A 15,041-nucleotide genomic window follows, 5' to 3' on the forward strand; every position below is an offset into this window, starting at 1 on the left:
GATCTACAGTGCCTGAGGGCCCCAGGGTGGCCTCCACTGGATCAGTTGGGTTCTGAGCTCAGTGTGTTCCAGCTGGTGGTGACAGTCCCCACTGGGTGCCTCTGAGCTCCCTCTGCCCTCCCTCCAGCTCCTGCAGGATGCCCTGGCAAGGCCCCAGGTGGCAGCTGCCTGGGACACTGATGGGAATCCATCCTGAGCCTTGGGCTCTTGGCTGTGGCTGAAGGATCAACTCCAAGCAAAGATCAATGTTGCAATGCAAGAAAGCTTTTATTGAAGGGGCAGGGGAGGAGGGGGCAGGGCCAGGAGCAGTGCCCTCAGCAAGGGCAGCTCACGGCTCCTGGCATGGGGCAGAGGGAGGGTGGCATGGGCTGAGCCACAGCAGCAGGCAGGCAGCTCAGGGCTGTGTGGTCAGGGCAAGGGAATCCTGAATGGATGGAGAGGAGGAGCAGGAGGAGTGCGGAGCTGGGCCTCAGGCAGGCCCTGGGGGGAGCAGCTCCAGAGCCCAGCAGTGCCAGAGGCATTCCTGCAGAGGTGTCAGGAGTCAGGAGGTGCCAGGAGCATCTCTGGAGCTCTCCTTCAGCTGTGGCTGCATGCAGCGTGGAGCTTAGCAGATGCCACAGCTGCCTCGGCCCCAACCGCCACAGCTGCCAGAGCCTCCATAGCTGCCATAGCAGCCATAGGCTCCAGAGCCTCCATAGCCTCCACAGCTGCCAGAGCCTCCGTAGCCTCCAAAGCCTCCATAGCCCCCACGGCCCCCAGAGCCCCCACGGCCTCCAAAGCCTCCCATCACAGGGGCTCCTGAGGAGCCCACCACGCTGGACTGGGGGAAGTTGCTGAGGATGGGCCCGGGGAAGGTGACCACCGTGGCCGGGGGCTGGATCACCACCGTGGAGTCAGGGCACTGCTGCACGCAGGGATGGTTGCAGGTGTCGGCCAGGGGGGTAGGGCTGCACACCCCACAGGGAGCACACAGGCTGGAGCAGGACATCTTGGCCTTCAGGAAGGAGAGCTGCAAGACAAGGCAGAGCTGTGATCACTGCAGGGCCCCAGCCCAAAGCCCTCCTGGCCCTCTGCCCTGGCAGCCTGCAGCCCAGGACCTGCTCTGCAGCCGCTCAGGAGGCTGCAGCACAATCCCCTGGCAGCGCAGCTGCAATGCTGCTTCCCAACCCTCACTCCCCTCATGCTCCCTGCTGCTTCCTGGCCCACAGCAGACAGCAACAACTGCCCCAAGCTGCCCAAGGACTGGAGTCCAGTGGAGCACTCAGGACGCTGGAGCTCCACGCTGCCATTTGCAGCCCTGCCAGAGCTCTCAGGCAGCAGCATCACATCCCAGCCCTGTGCTGGGAGAGGCAGAGTAGAGCCAAAGAGCCCTGGAGAAAGCCTGTGCTGGGCAAGGGAAGCTGCTACCTGGGTGCTGAGGAGAGTGGAGTGGAGGAAGGTGGATGGAGGCTGTGGGGCCCTCAGCCCTTTTATACCATCCCAGAAACCCCACAGCCAAGGGCTGCTTGTAAAAGTGCAGCTGCTGCTGCAGCCAAGCAGAGAAGCTTCATGACACTGGGCTGAGACATTTATGTGCTTGGTGCTGGCAGCACTGCTCTGCACTCCTGAGCTGCAGAGGGGACGCGGAGGGAGGGTCAGGAGGTGACACAGCAGCAGCACAGACCAGGGGCTTCTGGAGCTGACCTGGTGGCACCCAGACGCCCCAGGGAGCCATAATTCCCCCTCTGCTCATGGGCAGGGGTCCTGGGCCTCTTGCAGAAGATCTCTGGGCCCAAGCAGGTCACCTCAGCAGCATCCCAGCTGCAGGCCATGAGGCAGCAGTGCCCAGGGAGGTTCTCTGCCCACAGACATGAGGCTGTGAGAGCTGACAGTGCCCTGCTCCCTCTGCAGCCCTTCAGCTCTTCCATGCACATCCCCTCCCTTGGAGCTCTCCCATGCTCCATCCCATGCCTGTGCCATTCCCCCATCCATGCCATTCCCATCTCCATGCCCAGTGTGTCTCTGACAGCCCCCTGTGTGTTTGCAGTCCCTGAAGACTTTCCTCCTTGTGTGCCCAACCTGACAGTGCCATTGTGCTGCAGTGCCTCAGAGCAGGCAGCTGGCAGAGATGTCTGTGGCGCCCAAGGCCATGAGAGGTGCAGCTAGTGCTGGCACTCATGGTGGCATTGGTGGCATTTGGAAGCCACTCTGAGTGTGTGGAATGGCTTCTGACTCGGCTTGGCCTCATGATGCCTCAGTTTACCAGCTTGTAATAGAAAATGAGAGGTGTGCTGGGCAGGGGCTTGCCCCAGATGCCAGGCCCAAAATGACTCAGCTGAAAATGAGCTTTGCCCAGGCTGCCAGCAGGCTGCCCCAGCCCTAACCCCTCCCCCATTATAAAGGGCAGCTAAGGGAGCCAGGTCAGAAGGGAGCAGGGAGAGGAGAGGGAGAAGAGGCAGCTTGTGCTGTCCCCTTCTCAAGGCCAGATGCAGGCATTCTGGGAATGAAATGACAAACATCACAATGTCCTCTCCAGCCCTGCACACTCTGCACCTCCTGGAGGGCCTCATCTTTATGCCTCTTAAAGGCACCCATCTCCAACCCTGACATCCCAGCCTTCATTTCCTTCCATAGTTCCTGTGCCAAACACAGCCTCAAACAAGAAACATTCAGTAGCTTCCCAGCAGGAGATCATTCTTCATCCCTCAGGATCAGGAAAGAGGTCTTCCTCTGCTCAGAGGACATGAAATAGGACTTCCCCGGGAGCAGAGGAAATGTTGAGCCCAGCCAGCTCAGAGCAGTTCCCCTCAGCATTTCCAGCTTAAGTCTCACTTGGTCTCCTGCCCAGCACCAAGCAGCATCCAACAATGGACAGCAAGGAGCAGTCCCTGGCCATCCTCACTCAGAGTGAGGTCCCTCTGTGCAGCACAGCACATTGCTCACTGCACATTCTCTGGAACTCCAGCACCTGGGTCAGTCCCAGTCTGGACCATTCCCAAGTGCTGTTTCCAGCCCTGGGGCATCTGAGTCAAGCAGTTGAGTCCTGTGACTTTTCAGCCCTCCAGGGAGAAGCAATCTGTGGCCTCCTTTGCATTCTCAGCTTCCAAGGTATGCAGGAGCCAAGAGGCCTCTGTCACAGCCAGGCTCCATCTCTTCAACCTGCCAAGCCTCCAGTTCCAGGCAGGGCAGCAGCAGGTCCAGCAGTGCCTTCCCTCCCTCTGCCTGGAGCCAGGGCCCCTCTAGTGCTGAGGAAGTGTCTCAGTGACAGCTACCCCCTTGCAGCACCAGCCCTGGCGCTGCCATCTAGCAGCTCCTTGGGTCTGGCTGGAAGCTCAGAGGTGGCCTTATGGTGCCAGCACTTCCTGTCCTTCCCAGGGGCACCCAGGAGGTTCCACACTGCCTGTGGGGAGTGGCAGGGCCCAGCCTGAGCTGGCCGCTCTGCAGCACTGCACTCCCTGCTGGCTGTGCCCCAGAGCCATGCAGCAGGAGCAGGGGAAGTGTCATCCTCCCTCTCCCATCTAGACACAGCTGTGCCAACCTGCTCAATCCTCCCTTCCAGCTCTCCCAGCTTTGCCATCTCTGCAGGCAGCTTCTCTGTCTTGCCAGTGAGCTTCTCCTGCAGCTGCAGGATGGCTGCGAGCACTGCATCCCGAAGCACCCCGGGGGGAATCACTGCAGGGTCAGAGCCACTCCCAGGCTCTGCTGGGCCAGGAGTGCCCCTCAACACCAGTGCCTCCTTGGCAGGGCTGTCTGCTACCAACACGGGCCCCTGGCAGCAGGGGTATTTCCTGGGCACAGGCTGCCCTGCTCGTGTCCTGCGAGGAGGTGCAGCTGGCTGAGCAGTGGGAGGAGGAGGAGCTGGAGGATCAGGAGGTGTCTGCAGGGCACCAGGTGGCTGAGCTGGGGCACAGAAGTGGCTGCAGGGCAGGAGAAGGAGTTGGCTGTGGGAGAGGAACAGGAGGTGTCTGCAGGGCAAGAGGTGGCTGTGGGGCAGGAGGTTTCTGAAGCGCCACCTGCTGGCTGAGCCCCAGCACCATCGGGTCCCTACCCCACACAGCAGAGCCTCCCACGCCCATCACAGGGATCTCAGTCAGGGAACCCCAAATACCCCATGGCAAGCAGGGGCTTAGAAGTGGCCAGGGTTCACAGATGCTCCTCAGATGCCCCAGCAGGGCCCCACATCCCAGGGCAGCTGGGAGGGAGTGGAGCAGGTGGACCTGGAGCTGCCCAGCTGCAATGCCTCTGTTTGGCAGCTTGTAAAAGAGAGCTAATGAGAGGTGTGCAGGGCACAGGTGGGCAGAGCCCTGTGCCTGGGGCTGGGCAGCATCAGTAGAGGGGGGATTAGGGCAGATCAAGGCTGCGGTGGTCGCACCAGATCAGCTGCAGCAGCCTCGTGCCTGGCATGCCCTGGTGTGTCACGGCGCCTCCCTCCTGTCCTTGCTTCCCCAGCACCATTATCATGGCAGTGCCCCCGGTGCAGGGGGTGGGCCTGGCTCGTTTGGGTGATTACCTACTGGGGTTGGTGCCACCACCCCTTGGCCGCTGCCCCAGGCGCTCTGGGACCTGTATAAAAGAGCTGAGGGCCACACAGCCTCCATCCAGCTTCTTCCACTCGACTCTCCTCATCTCCTGGGTAAGTCCAGCTCCTGGAAGCCTCTTGGGGACCTGTCCCTGCCCTGCCCAGCCTCCCCTCACCCCTGCTCCCTTTTCCAGGTCTCTTGCCTGCCTGAAAGATGTCCTGCTCCAGCCTGTGCTCTCCCTGTGGGGTGGCCGCCCCTTGCCCCCTGGCCGACACCTGCAACGAGCCCTGCGTGCGGCAGTGCCCTGACTCCAACGTGGTGATCCAGCCCCCGGCCTCGGTGGTCACCTTCCCTGGGCCCATCCTCAGCAATTTCCCCCAGTCTAGCTTTGTTGGATCCTCAGGAGCCCCTGTGATGGGAGGCTTTGGAGGCCGTGGGGGCTATGGAGGCTATGGAAGCTGGGGTGGCTATGGAGGCCTTGGGGGCTATGGAGGCTATGGAGGCCTTGGAGGCTGGGGTGGCTATGGAGGCTTTGGGGGCTATGGAGGCTTTGGGGGCTACGGATGCTATGGAGGCCGTGGGGGCTGGGGTGGTTACGGTGGCCTTGGGGGCTGGGGAGGCTATGGAGGCTTTGGGGGCTGTGGGGGCTATGGGGGCTGGGGTGGCTATGGGGGCTGGGGCCGTGGCTGTGGGTCCTGCTAAGACCCAGCCTGGATCCGGCCACAGATGAAGGAGAGCTCCAGAAAACCCCTGGCAGGTCCCCACTCAGCCCTGAGGAAAGGACCTGCTGCTGTCTGCGCTGGGCTCTGGAGCCTGGCTGCCTCCTTCCTGCTTTCAGCCCAGCTCTGCCTTTCCCCTGCTCTGCCTCAGCATCCCTGCAGGACCCTTGGCCCACTGCTGGGGAGGGTCACTGCTGGCTGCCTGCTCCTGCAGCACAGCTCATTCTGGCTGCCTGCTTCCTGCCAGGGGTCGTGAGCTGCCCTTGGCCACAGCTCTGCTCTTCTCTAAGCTTCGTCCTGCCCTGGGACTGCAATAAAATCTCCCTTGCATCACAACATTGCCTCCTGGTTGTGCTTGATGCTTCCCTTCTACCCCTACAGCCCAGAGCTGGGGGCAGCTCAGAAGCTTGGCCTCTGGTGTAGGACCAGAGAAGGGCAAGGAAGGTGGGGAAGGGTCTGGAGAAGAGGGCTGGGGAGGAGCAGCTGAGGCAGCTGGGGCTGCTGCGCCTGGAACAGGCTGAGGGGATATCCCCTGGCTCTCGACAGCTCCATGCAAGGAAGCTGAAGTCAGGGGGGGTTCACTTCCTTGTCCCAAGCAAGAAGCAAGAGGAGCAGAGGCTGCTGGGCACAGCTGTGCCCCCAGGCTGCTGCTAAAGGACACCGGAACGCCGCTCCCTAGGGCATCCTCGCGGTGCTGCTGCACCGTCCCCGCCAGCAGGCGGCGCAGGCTCCGCTGCAAAGGTCCCCAAGGAGCTCCCGAGGCTGCTGGGAGAGCTGCAATGGAGCCGCGGGGCGGGGCCGGGCCGGGGCCGGGGCGGGGCCGGGGCGGGGCCGGGGCGGGGCCGGGGCGGGGCCGGGGCGGGGCCGGGGCGGTCTTAGTGGGAGTCCAGCAGCTGAGGCTGGGGATGCCTCGAGGCTGAGGAGAGGTCTCGCTGCGGGGGGTGCTGGGCGGCCCTGGTGCGCTGCAGGTTCCCACCGGTGCTAGGGCCGGGCTCGGGAGACCCTTCCGTGTCCGTGCCTGAGCTCAGGCCCCTCCTGCTGTGGTCACGTTTCCTGGGGCCATGCTCAGCTCCTTCCCCCACTCCAGTGGCTTTGGCTGTGCAGGATCCCAGGGATTTCGGGGCTGGCTCTGGTGGTACTTTCGGTGACTGTGGAGGCTTTGGGGACTCTAAAGGCCTTGGGGGCTGGGGGCCTCTGGAGGCTTTTAGGGCTGGGGGGGCTCTGGAGGCTTTGGCAGCTAGGGCTGGGTGGGCTGGTGCCGAGTCCACCAGGACCTGAATGACAACTCTGGGCTCTCCTGAGCCCCAGGCTGCAGCTAGCCAGGGATGAAGATCTCCAGAGGTGCCCTGGCACATCCCAAGTCAAGACCCAAGGAAGGACTCCCCTGCTGCACTGCTCTGCTGCAGGGCTCTGATGCTGGCTCTGGAACCAACTCTGCCCTCCCCTCCTGCATCTCAGCTGCCCTCCGAGACTTTGCCTCCAGATGCTGCAGGCCTGGACTGGATGCCTGCTGCCTTGGCACAGCTCCTGCTTGCTGTCCCTCTGCCTGCAGCCAGGAGTTGTGTCCTGCCCTTGGCCCTGGCCCTGCTCTTCTCTCACCTCCCTGCTCCCCTGGAGCTGTAAGACAATCTCTCTGACAGTGCAGTGTTGACCCATGGCTGTTCTTGGTCCTTCCTTCTTCTCCTTTCCTTCCTTCTTCTCCTTCAACACCTCAGAGTGTCTTGATCTAAAGTGCCTGAGCCTTGGGCTCTTGGCTGTGGCTGAAGGATCAACTCCAAGCAAAGATCAATGTTGCAATGCAAGAAAGCTTTTATTGAAGGGGCAGGGGAGGAGGGGGCAGGGCCAGGAGCAGTGCCCTCAGCAAGGGCAGCTCACGGCTCCTGGCATGGGGCAGAGGGAGGGTGGCATGGGCTGAGCCACAGCAGCAGGCAGGCAGCACAGGGCTGCGTGCTCAGGGGAAGGGAATCCTGAATGGATGGAGAGGAGGAGCAGAAGGAGTGTGGAGCTGGGCCTCGAGCAGGCACTGAGGGGAGCAGCTCCCTCCAGAGCCCAGCAGTGCCAGAGGCATTCCTGCAGCGGTGTCAGGAGTCAGGAGGTGCCAGGAGCATCTCTGGAGCTCTCCTTCAGCTGTGGCTGCATGCAGCGTGGAGCTTAGCAGATGCCACAGCTGCCTCGGCCCCAACCGCCACAGCTGCCAGAGCCTCCATAGCTGCCATAGCAGCCATAGGCTCCAGAGCCTCCATAGCCTCCACAGCTGCCAGAGCCTCCGTAGCCTCCAAAGCCTCCGTAGCCCCCACGGCCCCCAGAGCCCCCACGGCCTCCAAAGCCTCCCATCACAGGGGCTCCTGAGGAGCCCACCACGCTGGACTGGGGGAAGTTGCTGAGGATGGGCCCGGGGAAGGTGACCACCGTGGCCGGGGGCTGGATCACCACCGTGGAGTCAGGGCACTGCTGCACGCAGGGATGGTTGCAGGTGTCGGCCAGGGGGGTAGGGCTGCACACCCCACAGGGAGCACACAGGCTGGAGCAGGACATCTTGGCCTTCAGGAAGGAGAGCTGCAAGACAAGGCAGAGCTGTGATCACTGCAGGGCCCCAGCCCAAAGCCCTCCTGGCCCTCTGCCCTGGCAGCCTGCAGCCCAGGACCTGCTCTGCAGCCGCTCAGGAGGCTGCAGCACAACCCCCTGGGAGCACAGCTGCAATGCTGCTTCCCAGCCCTCGCTCCCCTCATGCTCCCTGCTGCTTCCTGGCCCACAGCAGGCAGCAACAACTGCCCCAAGCTGCCCAAGGACTGGAGTCCAGTGGAGCACTCATGATGCCATTTGCAGCCCTGCCAGAGCTCTCAGGCAGCAGCATCACATCCCAGCCCTGTGCTGGGAGAGGCAGAGTAGAGCCAAAGAGCCCTGGAGAAAGCCTGTGCTGGGCAAGGGAAGCTGCTACCTGGGTGCTGAGGAGAGTGGAGTGGAGGAAGGTGGATGGAGGCTGCGGGGCCCTCAGCCCTTTTATACCATCCCAGAAACCCCACAGCCAAGGGCTGCTTGTAAAAGTGCAGCTGCTGCTGCAGCCAAGCAGAGAAGCTTCATGACACTGGGCTGAGACATTTATGTGCTTGGTGCTGGCAGCACTGCTCTGCACTCCTGAGCTGCAGAGGGGACGCGGAGGGAGGGACAGGAGGTGACACAGCAGCAGCACAGACCAGGGGCTTCTGGAGCTGAGCTGGCGTCACCCAGCCGCCCCGGGGAGCCATAATTCCCCCTCTGCTCATGGGCAGGGTTCCTGGGCCTCTTGCAGATCATCTCTGGGCCCAAGCAGGTCACCTCAGCAGCATCCCAGCTGCAGGCCATGAGGCAGCAGTGCCCAGGGAGGTCCTCTGCCCACAGACATGAGGCTGTGAGAGCTGACAGTGCCCTGCTCCCTCTGCAGCCCTTCAGCTCTTCCATGCACATCCCCTCCCTTGGAGCTCTCCCATGCTCCATCCCATGCCTGTGCCATTCCCACATCCATGCCATTCCCATCTCCATGCCCAGTGTGTCTCTGCCATCCCCCTGTGTGTTTGCAGTCCCTGAAGACTTTCCTCCTTGTGTGCCCAACCTGACAGTGCCATTGTGCTGCAGTGCCTCAGAGCAGGCAGCTGGCAGAGATGTCTGTGGCGCCCAAGGCCATGAGAGGTGCAGCTAGTGCTGGCACTCATGGTGGCATTGGTGGCATTTGGAAGCCACTCTGAGTGTGTGGAATGGCTTCTGACTCGGCTTGGCCTCATGCTGCCTCAGTTTACCAGCTTGTAATAGAAAATGAGAGGTGTGCTGGGCAGGGGCTTGCCCCAGATGCCAGGCCCAAAATGACTCAGCTGAAAATGAGCTTTGCCCAGGCTGCCAGCAGGCTGCCCCAGCCCTAACCCCTCCCCCATTATAAAGGGCAGCTAAGGGAGCCAGGTCAGAAGGGAGCAGGGAGAGGAGAGGGAGAATGTTGTAGTTTGAGTTGGGTGCCCCCCTGGTGCATTCACTTCCTGTGTCCAGAAGTCCAGCCCAGAGGGATGGACACAGGAAATTGTGTATTCCCTACCATAATTCTTTGCACCACTATAAGATCCAGTGCGGAGTCTGGCACTTCCTCTTTCCTTCCCTCTCCGAGACTTGGTAACTGGGGGAGAGATCTCCCGGCCATGGGCCTGATTAGGCCCAAGGCCACAGGGGGATGGGCAGTCTCAGGCCTGGCCAGCTGAGACTAGCCCAGCAGAGGGAGGGGGAAGAAGGAGCCCTGGGGGTTTTGCATGCACCCTCAGGTGGGGATGGGATCTTTCTTTGTCACTGTGCTTTGGGTTTTCTGTAACATTCACTGCTTTCTATTTAAACTTTCATCACTTTTGCAATCCGTTTGCCTGAGTCGTTATTTCTGCCTGTGGTGGGGAGGGGACCTGCCCCAACCCATTACATTTTGGCGCCCAACGTGGGGCTCGACTGCAGCTCGGATTGCAAAAGATGGAGAGTTTAAATTTAGTTCTGGGCGTCGGTCTGGGTTTGGAAAGTTGGGGCTCAGGTTTTGTGTTACCGGGGCGACTGTGTGAACTCCTGTGGACTGCAGGATAGCTGGTGCGTGGCTGATGGCATGGAATTCCCTACTGTTGTTTGGGAACAGCGAGGGGTGGCTCTTTCTGTGACTTTCTGCCCAGGGTAGCTTAAGAGTGCTCTAGTAGCCTAAGAAGGCGAGACCTGCCTTCTCCTCGTTCTCTGCGGAGCGGCAGGGAGCGGAGGAGGGGCAGCGGCAAGCAGAGCGTGGTCGGCCCGCGGCCGCTGCGGGGAGCGGACACCCGCGGCGAGTGGGCAAGCGACTGCTGCAGGTGACTCGGACTCTGCATCGCGGCGACAGAGACGGCGGGGGCCGGGCCGGGCCGCATTCAAGCGGCGGCGGCGGCACCGCCCGAGCCGGGCTGCGTTCAGGCGGCGGCGGCAGCTGTAAATCTTTCCCTGGTGTTTTCGGACGTGTTCCGAAAATGGCGCCGAGCACCTGGCTCCGCCTCCCTGCTTCTTCAGCGGGCTGTGGCGCAGCTCCTCCCTCTTCCGGGGGTGGAGGTTGTGCAGCCGGATGCTGTCCTGCCTCGGTACGCGAGCGCCCAGCCGGGGGGTGCGGAGTGCCTCTGACATGCATCCGTGTAGCTTTGGTCCGCGTGAAAGCGGTTGGCTGCGGCACCCTGGATGGATTGAAAAAGGCAGTCGTGGAGCCGGATTGTTCCGACTGGCCTGCCCCAGGGGTGGAGAATTTGCCGCTGAATAGGAGAGTAAAGGCTTGGCTGAGAAGTTGTGAGGTATTTCCAGGTGACCAGGATGTCCCAAGGAGTCCACAAGGAATTCACACTGCAGGAGAAGGACTGCGTCGCTGGGAGGTTCCATCACATGAGGAAGAACAACTGGAATGGACTGATGCTTGAGCCTGAATGAGAGACTGTTTGAGTGGACGCCCAGATGAAGAGATGGACTCCGCCGGACTTGTCATCAGAAGTTTTCTGATCTGATGATGTGTTTGGGTGCAAAGATTATGGTATGAAATACAGGGGTGGCATGTTGTAGTTTGAGTTGGGTGCCCCCCTGGTGCATTCACTTCCTGTGTCCAGAAGTCCAGCCCAGAGGGATGGACACAGGAAATTGTGTATTCCCTACCATAATTCTTTGCACCACTATAAGATCCAGTGCGGAGTCTGGCACTTCCTCTTTCCTTCCCTCTCCGAGACTTGGTAACTGGGGGAGAGATCTCCCGGCCATGGGCCTGATTAGGCCCAAGGCCACAGGGGGATGGGCAGTCTCAGGCCTGGCCAGCTGAGACTAGCCCAGCAGAGGGAGGGGGAAGAAGGAGCCCTGGGGGTTTTGCATGCACCCTCAGGTGGGGATGGGATCTTTCTTTGTCACTGTGCTTTGGGTTTTCTGTAACATTCACTGCTTTCTATTTAAACTTTCATCACTTTTGCAATCCGTTTGCCTGAGTCGTTATTTCTGCCTGTGGTGGGGAGGGGACCTGCCCCAACCCATTACAGAGAAGAGGCAGCTTGTGCTGTCCCCTTCTCAAGGCCAGATGCAGGCATTCTGGGAATGAAATGACAAACATCACAATGTCCTCTCCAGCCCTGCACACTCTGCACCTCCTGGAGGTGCTCATCTTTATGCCTCTTAAAGGCACCCATCTCCAACCCTGACATCCCAGCCTTTATTTCCTTCCATAGTTCCTGTGCCAAACACAGCCTCAAACAAGAAACATTCAGTAGCTTCCCAGCAGGAGATCATTCTTCATCCCTCAGGATCAGGAAAGAGGTCTTCCTCTGCTCAGAGGACATGAAATAGGACTTCCCCGGGGGCAGAGGAAATGTTGAGCCCAGCCAGCTCAGAGCAGTTCCCCTCAGCATTTCCAGCTTAAGTCTCACTTGGTCTCCTGCCCAGCACCAAGCAGCATCCAACAATGGACAGCAAGGAGCAGTCCCTGGCCATCCTCACTCAGAGTGAGGTCCCTCTGTGCAGCACAGCACATTGCTCACTGCACATTCTCTGGAACTCCAGCACCTGGGTCAGTCCCAGTCTGGACCATTCCCAAGTGCTGTTTCCAGCCCTGGGGCATCTGAGTCAAGCAGTTGAGTCCTGTGACTTTTCAGCCCTCCAGGGAGAAGCAATCTGTGGCCTCCTTTGCATTCTCAGCTTCCAAGGTATGCAGGAGCCAAGAGGCCTCTGTCACAGCCAGGCTCCATCTCTTCAACTTGCCAAGCCCCCAGTTCCAGGCAGGGCAGCAGCAGGTCCAGCAGTGCCTTCCCTCCCTCTGCCTGGAGCCAGGGCCCCTCTAGTGCTGAGGAAGTGTCTCAGTGACAGCTACCCCCTTGCAGCACCAGCCCTGGCGCTGCCATCTAGCAGCTCCTTGGGTCTGGCTGCAAGCTCAGAGGTGGCCTTATGGTGCCAGCACTTCCTGTCCTTCCCAGGGGCACCCAGGAGGTTCCACACTGCCTGTGGGGAGTGGCAGGGCCCAGCCTGAGCTGGCCGCTCTGCAGCACTGCACTCCCTGCTGGCTGTGCCCCAGAGCCATGCAGCAGGAGCAGGGGAAGTGTCATCCTCCCTCTCCCATCTAGACACAGCTGTGCCAACCTGCTCAATCCTCCCTTCCAGCTCTCCCAGCTTTGCCATCTCTGCAGGCAGCTTCTCTGTCTTGCCAGTGAGCTTCTCCTGCAGCTGCAGGATGACTGCGAGCACTGCATCCCTCCTCCCGGGAGAAGGTGCAGCTGGCTGAGCGGGGACAGCAGGAGGATCTGGAGGATCAGGAGGTGGCTGCAGGGCAGGAGAAGGAGGGGGCTGTGGGAGAGGAGCAGGAGGTGGCTCCAGTGCAGGAGGTGGGAGGTGGCTGTGGGGGACACGGGTGGCTGCAGGACAGGAGAAGGAATTGGCTTCGGGTGATGTCTGCAGGGCAGCAGTTAGCTGTGGGGCACAGAGGCTGCTGCAGTGCAGGAGAAGGAAGTGGATTCGGGTGAGGTCTGCAGGGCAGGAGGTGTCTGAAGCGCCACCTGCTGGCTGAGCCCCAGCACCATCGGGTCCCTACCCCACACACCAGAGCCTCCCCTGCCCATCACAGGGATCTCAGTCAGGGAGCCCCAGATAGCCCAAGGCAAGCAGGGGCTTAGAAGTGGCCAAGGTTCAGGGATGCTCCTCACGTGCCCCAGCAGGGCCCCAGCCCCCACAGCAGCTGGGAGGGAGTGGAGCAGGTGGACCTGGAGCTGCCCAGCTGCAATGCCTCTGTTTGGCAGCTTGTAAAAGAGAGCTAATGAGAGGTGTGCAGGGCACGGGTGGGCAGAGCCCTGTGCCTGGGGCTGGGCAGCATCAGCAGAGGGGGGATTAGGGCAGATCAAGGCTGCACTGGTGACACCAGATCAGCTGCAGCAGCCTCGTGCCTGGCATGCCCTGGTGTGTCACGGCGCCTCCATCCTGTCCTTGCTTCCCCAGCACCATTATCATGGCAGTGCCCCTGGTGCAGAGGGTGGGCCTGGCTTGTTTGGGTGATTACCTACTGGGGTTGGTGCCACCACCCCTTGGCCGCTGCCCCAGGCACTCTGGGACCTGTATAAAAGAGCTGAGGGCCCCACAGCCTCCATCCAGCTTTCTCCGCTCGACTCTCCTCATCTCCTGGGTAAGTCCAGCTCCTGGAAGCCTCTTGGGGACCTGTCCCTGCCTTGCCCAGCCTCCCCTCACCCCTGCTCCCTTTTCCAGGTCTCTTGCCTGCCTGAAAGATGTCCTGCTCCAGCCTGTGCTCTCCCTGTGGGGTGGCCGCCCCTTGCCCCCTGGCCGACACCTGCAACGAGCCCTGTGTGCGGCAGTGCCCTGACTCCAACGTGGTGATCCAGCCCCCTCCTGCTGTGGTCACCTTCCCCGGGCCCATCCTCAGCAACTTCCCCCAGTCCAGCGTTGTTGGATCCTCAGGAGCCCCTGTGATGGGAGGCTTTGGAGGCCGTGGGGGCTATGGAGGCTATGGAAGCTGGGGTGGCTATGGAGGCCTTGGGGGCTATGGAGGCTATGGAGGCCTTGGAGGCTGGGGTGGCTATGGAGGCTTTGGGGGCTATGGAGGCTTTGGGGGCTACGGATGCTATGGAGGCCGTGGGGGCTGGGGTGGTTACGGTGGCCTTGGGGGCTGGGGAGGCTATGGAGGCTTTGGGGGCTGTGGGGGCTATGGGGGCTGGGGTGGCTATGGGGGCTGGGGCCGTGGCTGTGGGTCCTGCTAAGACCCAGCCTGGATCCGGCCACAGATGAAGGAGAGCTCCAGAAAACCCCTGGCAGGTCCCCACTCAGCCCTGACGAAAGGACCTGCTGCTGTCTGCGCTGGGCTCTGGAGCCTGGCTGCCTCCTTCCTGTTTTCAGCCCAGCTCTGCCTTTCCCCTGCTCTGCCTCAGCATCCCTGCAGGACCCTTGGCCCACTGCTGGGGAGGGTCCCTGCTGGCTGCCTGCTCCTGCAGCACAGCTGATGCTGGCTGCCTGCCTCCTGCCAGGGGTCGTGAGCTGCCCTTGGCCACAGCTCTGCTCTTCTCTAAGCTTCATCCTGCCCTGGGACTGCAATAAAATCTCCCTTGCATCACAACATTGCCTCCTGGTTGTGCTTGATGCTTCCCTTCTACCCCTACAGCCCAGAGCTGGGGGCAGCTCAGAAACTTGGCCTCTGGAGCAGGACCAGAGAAGGGCAAGGAAGGTGGGGAAGGGTCTGGAGAAGAGGGCTGGGGAGGAGCAGCTGAGGCAGCTGGGGCTGCTGTGCCTGGAACAGGCTGAGGGGATATCCCCTGGCTCTCAACAGCTCCATGCAAGGAAGCTGAAGTCAGGGGGGGTTCACTTCCTTGTCCCAAGCAAGAAGCACCAGGAGAAGAGGCTGCTGGGCACAGCTGTGCCCCCAGGCTGCTGCTAAAGGACACCGGAACGCCGCTCCCTAGGGCATCCTCGCGGTGCTGCTGCACCGTCCCCGCCAGCAGGCGGCGCAGGCTCCGCTGCAAACGTCCCAAGGAGCTCCCGAGGCTGCTGGGAGAGCTGCAATGGAGCCGCGGGGCGGGGCCGGGGAGGGGCCAGGGCCACCCTAGTGGGAATCCAGCAGCTGAGGCTGGGGGTGCCACGAGGCTGAGGGGAGGTCTCGCTGCGGGGGGTGCTGGGCGGCCCTGGTGCGCTGCAGGTTCCCACCGGTGCTAGAGCCGGGCTTGAGAGCCCCTTCCGTGTCCGTGCCTGAGCTCGGCCCCCCCTGCCGTGGGCACCTCACTTGGGGCCATCCTCAGCCCCTTCCCCCAGTCCAGCAGCATTGCTCTGCAGGAGCCTCAGGGTAGGGGGTGGCACT

At 61.6% G+C, this 15,041-nt stretch overlaps 4 protein-coding genes across 4 annotated transcripts; 2 read left to right on the forward strand and 2 right to left on the reverse strand.

Annotated features, from left to right (window-relative positions):
* Positions 1-604: 604 nt before the first annotated feature.
* LOC128899187 (claw keratin-like) lies at positions 605-988 on the reverse strand. Its single transcript, XM_054177536.1, has one exon. It carries the CDS (start codon positions 986-988, stop codon positions 605-607), a length of 384 nt encoding a protein of 127 aa, XP_054033511.1.
* A 3,724-nt stretch (positions 989-4,712) lies between these two features.
* On the forward strand, positions 4,713-5,201 carry LOC128899188 (claw keratin-like). The gene has a single exon (XM_054177537.1). The coding sequence runs from the start codon at positions 4,713-4,715 to the stop codon at positions 5,199-5,201; it is 489 nt and encodes a 162-aa protein (XP_054033512.1).
* A 2,168-nt stretch (positions 5,202-7,369) lies between these two features.
* LOC128899189 (claw keratin-like) lies at positions 7,370-7,753 on the reverse strand. Its single transcript, XM_054177538.1, has one exon. It carries the CDS (start codon positions 7,751-7,753, stop codon positions 7,370-7,372), a length of 384 nt encoding a protein of 127 aa, XP_054033513.1.
* Positions 7,754-13,464: 5,711 nt separating this feature from the next.
* On the forward strand, positions 13,465-13,953 carry LOC128899190 (claw keratin-like). Its single transcript, XM_054177540.1, has one exon. The coding sequence runs from the start codon at positions 13,465-13,467 to the stop codon at positions 13,951-13,953; it is 489 nt and encodes a 162-aa protein (XP_054033515.1).
* The last annotated feature ends 1,088 nt before the right edge of the window (positions 13,954-15,041 follow it).

The sequence above is a fragment of the Dryobates pubescens genome, chromosome 41 (genome assembly GCF_014839835.1).
Source record: "Dryobates pubescens isolate bDryPub1 chromosome 41, bDryPub1.pri, whole genome shotgun sequence".
NCBI lineage: Eukaryota > Metazoa > Chordata > Aves > Piciformes > Picidae > Dryobates > Dryobates pubescens.